We start from the raw sequence: 10,956 nt of genomic DNA, 5'->3' as shown, positions 1-10,956 counted from the left end.
TTTATAATAGCAATAAGGCACCTCGGGTTTGTGGTACTCCACGTTAAGAACAGCCTTTAGCCGTGGTATATTGGCCGTTTACCACAACCTCTCTGGCCTTATTGCTTGAATATAAAACCCTCTGAATATTATCAGGTAGTCTAGTGGTTAGGGCATTGGCCAGTAACCGAAAGGTTAGATTGAATCCCTGAGCTGACAAGGTAAAAATCTGTCATTCTGCCCCTGAACAAGGCAGTTAACCCACTGTTCCTAGGCTGTCATTGTCAATAAGAATTTGTTCTTAACTGACTTGCCTGGTTAAATAAAGGTTAAACATTTTTAAATAACACAAAACTAGGTGCATATACAATGTTTCAAAGGTACTAGTAAATTACTTGTTCAGCAAATTAATGAGGAAGTTTGTCATTCCTCTTCAAATGCTCACATAGGCCAACTCAGCTATGATAATGCACATACAAAGACAGACAACAGAATCAGTGCAATAATAAATCATGTTTAATATAGTCTTCTGTCCTCATATTCATGGGTGAGGGTGAAACAGGAAAACGATTATATCACATTGTGTCAGTAAGGAGGGGATGTGAGCCCCAGACCCTCAGACAGGCTGGTACTTCTCTACCCGCTCCAGCAGAGTCTCTGAGTAGCCGGGGGAGTAGTATCTACAGCAGGAGAACATAACAAAGGTTCACTTGGGGCTGAGAGAATGTCTGCTAGTAGAAACACACTAGATTCAACTGATGTTATAGCCAGTAAATTAGTCAATTACATGGTGTGTGTGTGTGTACCTGACTATTTCCTCAGGGTAACAGCTGTTGATAGTGTTGATGTACTCCTGCAGGGCAGATCCAGGATCAGCCTTAATCTCCTGAACCTTCTTCAAGCCTCCGCTGGTCACAAACAGACGACGGGCCTTGCTGTCATGGGGCAGCACCTGGAGAGGGAGAGGGGGAGGGGAGAGGGTGGTGGTGGGTGGGTGGGTGGGGGGGGGGGGGTATAGGGATTACAAAGCATTGGACTTTCTGGACTGTCTGAATCAAACCTTCGGGTTAGGTTTCCCGAACAGAGATCAAGCCTAATCTTGGATTTAATTGCACTTTTAAAATGAACTAATGAAAATATAATTTCTCAAACATGGTTCAAAATAGTCAGAGACTGGATTTACATAGTCTGATTTTTAGAACTAAAACATTATTAGGCAGTGTGGGGCCCGTGTGGGTCCATTCTGCAATAACTGGTAGTGTGAAGAGGCTTATGTAAATAAAAAGTTGATAAACACGCCCCCACCTTGCTGAACTGGCAGACGACGTGTTTGAGGATGTTGCTGGGAGCTTCGTAGAGCAGGGGCTCCAGAGCAGGCAGGTAGTTGCACTTTGGTAGGATGCTCTTAAGAGCCTTCTTAGCCTGGGTGGAGGGGGGGTCAGGACTCAGGATGATACAGGATACGTTATGGTCCGTTTATTGTTTGTTGCTCTTATGACCCTCAGAAATGTTCAGTGTAGAGCTTCAGTAGCACCCGTGTCTACTACACAAGCTTCTGGTAACCTGTGACAACATTGACCTATGACCCTACCTTGACCTGCAGGTCCTCGGAGCTGTCTGTGTCCATGTAGAGAGCCAGCAGGCTGGGCAGGACGTTAGCAGTGGCAACGGCCCTGGCGTGCTCCGGGGTGTGGCGGCCGATCTGGCCAAACGCCCACGCTGTTGCTGCCTTGATATGTTCCTCTGGCTCCTCAGACAGACAGATGGCCAGCTGGGGCACCCCCTACAGGGCCGGAGGAGGAACAACAAGCAGGGAGGACAGGAGAGAGGTTATGAAGGAGAGAGAGGGAGGAAGAGAGAGCACAGAGCTTGCAGGCGATGCACAGTGCACACACCAGGATTGGGGTCCTATCTGAATTGAATTTGAATTGGCCACACACCAGGATTGGGGTCATATCTGAATTGAGTTGTGAATTGGCCACACACCACCGGAAGCAATTCAAATGGCTTATTTATTCTGCACATCACAATAGTAATGTTTATTTTGTTTATCATGTATGATCACAACTACCATGTAGCCTGAGGTTGAAACATTTAGTTTTTAAAGCTTGTTCTCCTAAAACTATTTAAAATAATTACAGGGGTCTTTAAATATGCTAAGATCATGTTGTGGGTTGTCTATAATAATTCATCATTCCCATCATTTATAAATATCATCATATTTTTTTCTTCTACCCAGAATGCATTAGATCAAACACTGCAGTATGGAAAGGAACAATGTAGCAAGATTCCCTAAAACACGCAACTTCGATACAGCTATGCCCGGAAGTGCCTTTTTCGTAGCAGGTTAGGAGAATTAATGTAGCAGTTTAGTTTAGGTTAATTAGGTTAAGGTTAGGAAAATAGTTAAGGTTAGCGAAAATGCTCTCCTAACCTGCTACAAAAAGCAACTTCCAGTCGTAGCTGTATCGAAGTGGCGTGTTTTTAGGGAGTCCCAAATCTAACATCTCATGACAAAGATAAACACTGTTTGACATCTTTGAGTTATAATCAAACTAATTATTGAAACTATATATATGTATTCTTTGTGTTAATGAGTGGCATATCCTTTTGATAAAATATTTGTCAAATTAAAAATACTTTCATGTTTCACATCTCAGTTGAATTGCTTTGATTGTTTTTATTAAATTATACATTTTTTCAAGTCAAATTCAATAAAATTTCTGCTTTCTGTGGGGTGTGGCCAATTCAAATTAAATTCAAATTCATTGTTTCAATTGAATTAATTTCTGAAATCCTGAATTGGCCCCAACCCTGGCACACACATACCTTAGAGACGATGACGGCCATAGCAAGGTTTTCAGAGTGAGCAGCCACGTATCCAAGCATCATGATCCCTGGCAACCGCACATTACCATGGCTATCACCCAGGTAGTCAATCACGGCCGCCACACCACCCGTGTTCACGATCATCTGAGACAGCTGTACACATACACACACATTCGGGCGAGGGTAGGAGCACATGTGAGAATTTGGTAGTGTGTTAGGGAGTTTGGTACCCCTAGTGTGTGTTTGGTGTCAATGAGTGTGTGTTCTGATGTCTGGTGTGTGTAGTGTCTGTGTACCTCTGATGTTTGGTGTGTGTGGGTGTACCTCAGGTGTGTGTTTGGTGATCTCTCTCATCAGCGTGGTGACGTTCTTCCTGACATACTCGTCAGGGTCTCGGAGGCAGGCCAGGACAGCAGGGAAGATCTCTGCCTCCACCACCATCTCAGCCAGGTCCACTGAGTGCTTACTGATCTGACTCAGCGCAGAGAACACCTGCCTCTGAATGGAAGGATAGAGGGGGAGGGGGGAGAGAAGAGAGAAAAAGACAGGGGAGAAGGAGAGGAAGTGAAGAAAGGGATGGAGGAAAGAACAAAAGTGGCATACAGGATTTAAGAGTGGACTGTAATGTATATTCTAACCTCATCTATGTCTGTTTACATTGACAACATAATGACTGTGTCAACCTGTCAGACTTAAGGAAGCCTTATTTTGTCTCAGCGTTCCTGCCGCCTCACCTTCAGCTTGGCGTCGGGGTTGAGAATCATCTGGGCCAGGTGTGCGATGGCGCCGGTGTCGACCACAGTCTGAGCCAGCTCAGGGGAGTGCTTGGCGATGTCGCTGAGGGCCGAGGCAGCGATGCGTTTCAGGGCCACCTCTGGTTCCTGGATACACAGCACCAGCAGAGGCACGGCCCCCGCATCCACTACCTCCTGAGACAGGTCTACATACAGAGAAGAGAGGGGTGTTCGTGTGTGTGTGTGTGGTGTGTGTGTGTCCGTACGCGAGTTACTTGTGTGTATGTGTGTGTCAGGATTTTCTAATCGTTTCGTTCTGAACAGAACCAATATTTTGTTCCGACCAGCAAAAAAAAAAAAAAGTTCTATATTGGGTCGAACCTGAAAAAAGTATTGGTTTATATTGTTCCTTTCTGTTCCTTTTTTAACCTGTAAAATCATTAAAAAAATTTTTTTAGCTCACTCAATGGCTTCACCAATCAGTGCAGATAGAGCAGGTAAGCTAGTTGTTTACATGCGCGACGGAAAGACGCGTGTAGCCTATGGCACAAGATGCGACTGACATTTTGTGGGTGGGGAGAGAGCAAGAGAGGGTTGAGGAGGAGGCTTGAAGTGCTGGACATCTTGTTATGACATGTATTATCTGAATTAGGTCCACAGAATTATACCTATGGAGGAGCGGCATCTATGAAGGAACTTTGAATGTCCTTTGAGCTAGCTACAGTAGCTAACAAGCTTGAGCTAGTTACAGTAGCTAACAAGCTTGAGCTAGCTACAGTAGCTAACAAGCTTGAGCTAGCTACAGTAGCTAACAAGCTTGAGCTAGCTACAGTAGCTAACAAGCTTGAGCTAGCTACAGTAGCTAACAAGCTTGCGCTAGCTAGATAACAAGCCTGTGTTTGCAGAGCGGCACCAGAATTAACAACACGTCTTACCTTTTTGTAGTTAATAAATCCAACATTAAATGTGATAACAAAGCCTATAGTATATTAACTGGCAATGAAAAGTTCATCCATTTTTCTCTAGCGAATAAAAATCTCTCTCCTGATCTTCAGAATCACGATTGTAACGTCAGTACAGTAGCCTATGGTAACATCAGTACAGTAGCCTATGGTAACGACAGTACAGTAGTCTATGGTAACGTCAGTACAGTAGTCTATGGTAACATCAGTACAGTAGCCTATGGTAACATCAGTACAGTAGCCTATGGTAACATCAGTACAGTAGCCTATGGTAACATCAGTACAGTAGTCTATGGTAACATCAGTACAGTAGCCTATGGTAACATCAGTACAGTAGCCTATGGTAACATCAGTACAGTAGCCTATGGTAACATCAGTACAGTAGCCTATGGTAACATCAGTACAGTAGCCTATGATAACATCAGTACAGTAGTCTATGGTAACATCAGTACAGTAGCCTATGATAACATCAGTACAGTAACCTATGGTAATGTCAGTACAGTAGCCTATGGTAACGTCAGTACAGTAACCTATGGTAACGTCAGTACAGTAGCCTATGGTAACGTCAGTACAGTGACATATGCTTTGAAGGGGGGAGGGGCTACAGTAGCTTGTGGTTTGAAGGGGGAGGGGCAGGTAGCCTAAACATGCACACACACTGGTAAAGATGTTCAGCTGGCAGGCAGACACTGGAAAACGTTTCTGAGTGACAGAGTGAAGGCTTTGCATCAATGCTTTGTTGCATTGTTTTTGAGGGACTAGAGAAAAAGGCCTAGAACTTAAAATAATGTTATTAGACTAATGGTTTTGTTCTGGAACAGTATGGATCACTTTCATTCTCAGTTCCGTTTCTGTTCCTTGAAAAATGTTGTTATTTTCCATTTCTTGGTTCTGTTCCCTGAATCGGTTCCAAACCCTGGTCTGTGTATACTGTGTCCTTACTTGCATTGTGGCGTGCAATGTACCCCAGAGCCCAGGCAGCAGCCTCCTTGACGTCAGGGTCAAACTCCTCCAGAGAGATGACCAGAGCGTCCAGCGCCCCACAGTCCACCACGGCGTGGGCCAAAGCAGGGCTGTGCTTGGCCACTGCACGTAGGACAAATGCTGCTGCCTTCTTATAGAACCGCTACACACACACGCAGATAGAAGGAGAAAACATTTAATGCACACACACGCAGATGGAAGGAGAAAACATTTCATACACACACACGCAGATAGAAGGAGAGAACATTTAATACACATTTAGAAGATGGAAGGTGAAAACATTTAATACACATTTAACAGACGGAAGGAGAAAACATTTAATACACACACACGCAGATGGAAGGAGAAAACATTTAATACACACACGCAGATGGAAGGAGAAAACATGTAATACACACACACGCAGATGGAAGGAGAAAACATTTAATACACACACGCAGATGGAAGGAGAAAACATTTAATACACATTTAGCAGATGGAAGGAGAAAACATTTAATACACATTTAGCAGATGGAAGGAGGAAACATTTAAAACACACACATGCAGATGGATGGAGGAAACATTTAATACACATTTAGCAGATGGAAGGAGAAAACATTTAATACACATTTAGCAGATGGAAGGAGGAAACATTTAATACACACACATGCAGATGGATGGAGGAAACATTTAATACACACGCAGATGGAAGGAGGAAACATTTAATACACATTTAGCAGATGGAAGGAGAAACATTTAATACACATTTAGCAGATGGAAGGAGAAAACATTAAATACACATTTAGCAGATGGAAGGAGAAAACATTAAATACACATTTAGCAGATGGAAGGAGGAAACATTTAATACACATTTAGAAGATGGAAGGAGAAAACATTAAATACACATTTAGAAGATGGAAGGAGAAAACATTAAATACACACACGCAGATGGAAGGAGAAAACGTTTAATACACACACACGCAGATGGAAGGAGGAAACATTTAATACACATTTAGCAGATGGAAGGAGAAAACATTAAATACACATTTAGCAGATGGAAGGAGAAAACATTAAATACACATTTAGCAGATGGAAGGAGGAAACATTTCATACACACACACGCAGATGAAGGATAAAACATTTAATACACATTTAGAAGATGGAAGGTGAAAACATTTAATACACATTTAACAGATGGAAGGTGAAAACATTTAATACACATTTAGCAGATGGAAGGAGGAAACATTTAATACACACACGCGCAGATGGAAGGAGAAAACATTTAATACACATACACGCAGATGGAAGGAGAAAACATTTAATACACACACACGCAGATAGAAGGAGAGAACATTTAATACACATTTAGAAGATGGAAGGTGAAAACATTTAATACACATTTAACAGACGGAAGGAGAAAACATTTAATACACACACACGCAGATGGAAGGAGAAAACATTTAATACACACACGCAGATGGAAGGAGAAAACATTTAATACACACATGCAGATGGAAGGAGAAAACATTTAATACACACACGCAGATGGAAGGAGAAAACATTTAATACACATTTAGCAGATGGAAGGAGGAAACATTTAAAACACACACATGCAGATGGATGGAGGAAACATTTAATACACATTTAGCAGTTGGAAGTTGAAAACATTTAATACACATTTAGCAGATGGAAGGAGGAAACATTTAATACACACACATGCAGATGGATGGAGGAAACATTTAATACACACGCAGATGGAAGGAGGAAACATTTAATACACATTTAGCAGATGGAAGGAGAAACATTTAATACACATTTAGCAGATGGAAGGAGAAAACATTAAATACACATTTAGCAGATGGAAGGAGAGAACATTAAATACACATTTAGCAGATTGAAGGAGGAAACATTTAATACACATTTAGAAGATGGAAGGAGAAAACATTAAATACACATTTAGAAGATGGAAGGAGAAAACATTAAATACACACACGCAGATGGAAGGAGAAAACGTTTAATACACACACACGCAGATGGAAGGAGGAAACATTTAATACACATTTAGCAGATGGAAGGAGAAAACATTAAATACACATTTAGCAGATGGAAGGAGAAAACATTAAATACACATTTAGCAGATGGAAGGAGGAAACATTTCATACACACACACGCAGATGAAGGATAAAACATTTAATACACATTTAGAAGATGGAAGGTGAAAACATTTAATACACATTTAACAGATGGAAGGTGAAAACATTTAATACACATTTAGCAGATGGAAGGAGGAAACATTTAATACACACACGCGCAGATGGAAGGAGAAAACATGTAATACACACACACGCAGATGGAGGGAGAAAACATTTAATACACACACGCAGATGGAAGGAGAAAACATTTAATACACATACACGCAGATGGAAGGAGAAAACATTTAATACACATACACGCAGATGGAAGGAGAAAACATTTAATACACATTTAGCAGATGGAAGGAGGAAACATTTAATACACACACAGATGGTAGGATAAAACATTTAATACATACACACGCAGATGGAAGGAGAAAACATTTAATACACACACACGCAGATGGTAGGATAAAACATTTAATACACACACACGCAGATGGAAGGAGAAAACATGTAATACACACACACGCAGATGGAAGGAGGAAACATTTAATACACACACGCAGATGGAAGGAGAAAACCTTTAATACACATTTAGCAGATGGAAGGAGAAAACATTTAATACACATTTAGCAGATGGAAATGGGAAACATTAAATACACATTTAGCAGATGGAAGGAGAAAACATTTAATACACATTTAGCAGATGGAAGGAGGAAACACTTAAAACACACACATGCAGATGGAAGGATAAAACATTTAATACACACACACGCAGATGGAAGGAGAAAACATGTAATACACACACACGCAGATGGAAGGAGGAAACATTTAATACACACACGCAGATGGAAGGAGAAAACCTTTAATACACATTTAGCAGATGGAAGGAGAAAACATTTAATACACACACGCAGATGGACGGAGAAAACCTTTAATACACATTTAGCAGATGGAAGGAGAAAACATTTAATACACATTTAGCAGATGGAAATGGGAAACATTAAATACACATTTAGCAGATGGAAGGAGAAAACATTTAATACACATTTAGCAGATGGAAGGAGGAAACACTTAAAACACACACATGCAGATGGAAGGATAAAACATTTAATACACATTTAGCAGATGGAAGGAGGAAACATTTAATACACATTTAGCAGATGGAAGGAGGAAACATTTAATACACATTTAGCAGATGCTCTTTAAAGCTGCAAAATGTAACTTTTTGGGTGAACTGACTAAATTCACATAGAAATGTGAGTTGTACATTTGTCACGCATTGAAAGCAGGTCTAAGAAGCGATAGAGCTTATCTATGTGCACCATTTCTATGCTTCTTGTTCTTAGAGATGCACTATGCAGAAATCACTGTGGCATTTCCTGGTTGCTAAAATTCTAATAGTTTGCCTAATTTCAGATTATGTGACAAAATTAGCAAGTATAGTGTTGAGAATCATTGTACCATATAAACCGCATTGAAACATATTTTCCATAACCGAAAATATAGTATTTTCAGCTGTTTGAAGCTGGTGTACCAAACCAAAAGTAAAAGATGCAAAAACTAAACATAATAACTGGATGCATAGAAATAGGGCACATAGAACTGATCTACTACTTCTTAGACTTTCTTTCAATAACAATGACAGATCTATAACTCATACTTCTATGTGAATATGGTCGGGACGGCCGAAAAGTTACAGATTGCAGCTTTAAGTTCTGCTTTCACACTCCAGCTTCAAACAGCTGAAAATACAATACTTTTGGTTATTGAAAATATATTTCTCAGCGAGTTTATATGGTACAATGATTATCTGTACACATTGCTTGTTTTGTCACATCAACTGAAATTAGGCGAACTATTGGAATTTTAGCAATCAGAAAATGGCCGAGCGATTTCAACATATTGAATCTTTAAGCGAGAGTTTACATTCAGAGCATTAACTATGCATGCAGACCCCTGTGAGAAGGCAGATTGAGAGAGAGAGGCCCTGATGTGGTGTGAAGGGTGCTTTAGCCTTTGGAGTGGCCCCCTGCCCAGGGTACAATGCCAACACACTCTCAGGGTCAGGGACACCATTCAGCAGGGTGAATGAGGGAGTGTATGTTGGTGTATATACACACACACACACACACACACACACATACACACACACACACACTTTCACACTCACAGACACACACAGACATACGTTCTGCTCGGCCAGAGAGTAGACGAGCTGTGGGAGGATGTCTCCCTTGACGACGGTTGGTGTAAACACACACACACACTCACAGACACACACAGACATACGTTCTGCTCGGCCAGGGAGTAGATGAGTTGTGGGAGGATGTCTCCCTTGACGACGGCCTCTGCCAGATCTTCATTGTAGCTGGCCAGTCTTCCCAGAGCCAGAGCAGCTGTCTGCTGGATGGTAGGAACCACATCTAGCAGTAAAGGCCTCAGCAGGGACATCACACCTAGAGGGGGGACGTGTAGGAAAGGAATTCTGTCTTGTGGTAAGTTATCGATAGAACTGTGATCAGCACATAAATAAAAGTCAGCTAAAATAGAATATTGGTTTGAAAAAATACATATATACAGAAATGGGTACCCAAGTCCCAATTTACCAGCATTTTGTAAAGTTTCAATGTTTTGCGGTCTTGTGGCAAGCTCAGCAATAGTCTGCACAAACTGTGTCCTTGATTTCTGATACTGCTCAAACACTAAAAGGCAAAAATTAACGATCCATTAGTATTAAAAAATGTAAACTGTTCTTTAGCTACGTTTTGCAGGCACTATCTTTACTCTTGAGGTTCATTCAAAACAGCTTTGAAAACAGACTTGAAAAATTGCAACTACAAATGATCTTACCTTGTAAAACCTGTCGTTGACTCATGATTACCAATTTAATTGAAAAAAATAAACTCCACTTTTCTTATGAATATGTAACTGCAACAACTATATTGTTGCTTGTTAGTTTTGCCTAAAACATCAGCTGTAAACAGTACGGTGCAGCATCTGCCTCGCTCTTACAGCCTCAAGTTCTGGTTAGCGTGTAACCGTTGCCGTAGCGACAAACCGGAAGCATTAACAGGGCTTTCTCATCGCTCGTGCTGCTCAAAAATGAGTTAGCCGTATGGTTAAGGTTAGGGTTAATGATAGAGTTAGGTTTAAAATCACATTTTTAAGAAGAGAAATTGTTGAAATGGGAGAGGTTTATGACTTCGTGGGTATAGAACAATGACTCTATAGATGCTAGTGATGACAGTTCTGGTGTCGCTCCCGCAAAAATATATTGCCAAGTGAGACAAGAAGACATCTTTCATTCTATATGTTGAAAGATGCAACATAGTGATAGCTCACATGCGATCA

General features: G+C 41.0%; 1 protein-coding gene across 1 annotated transcript; it reads right to left on the bottom strand.

The window, feature by feature from the left end:
* Positions 1–484: 484 nt before the first annotated feature.
* Positions 485–10,615, bottom strand: LOC109900127 (sperm-associated antigen 6). The gene is made up of 11 exons (XM_031835107.1): positions 10,456–10,615; positions 10,212–10,307; positions 9,895–10,061; positions 5,447–5,630; positions 3,543–3,748; positions 3,133–3,306; positions 2,809–2,961; positions 1,571–1,762; positions 1,285–1,401; positions 786–931; positions 485–659 (listed from the first exon to the last, which is right to left on the bottom strand). The coding sequence occupies exons 1-11, from the start codon at positions 10,478–10,480 to the stop codon at positions 596–598; spliced, it is 1,524 nt and encodes a 507-aa protein (XP_031690967.1). The 5' UTR covers positions 10,481–10,615; the 3' UTR covers positions 485–595.
* Positions 10,616–10,956: the final 341 nt, after the last annotated feature.

The sequence above is a fragment of the Oncorhynchus kisutch genome, linkage group LG11 (genome assembly GCF_002021735.2).
Source record: "Oncorhynchus kisutch isolate 150728-3 linkage group LG11, Okis_V2, whole genome shotgun sequence".
Lineage (NCBI taxonomy): Eukaryota > Metazoa > Chordata > Actinopteri > Salmoniformes > Salmonidae > Oncorhynchus > Oncorhynchus kisutch.
Note: the sequence above shows the minus strand (reverse complement) of the source record. Positions and strands in the feature narration are given on the sequence as shown.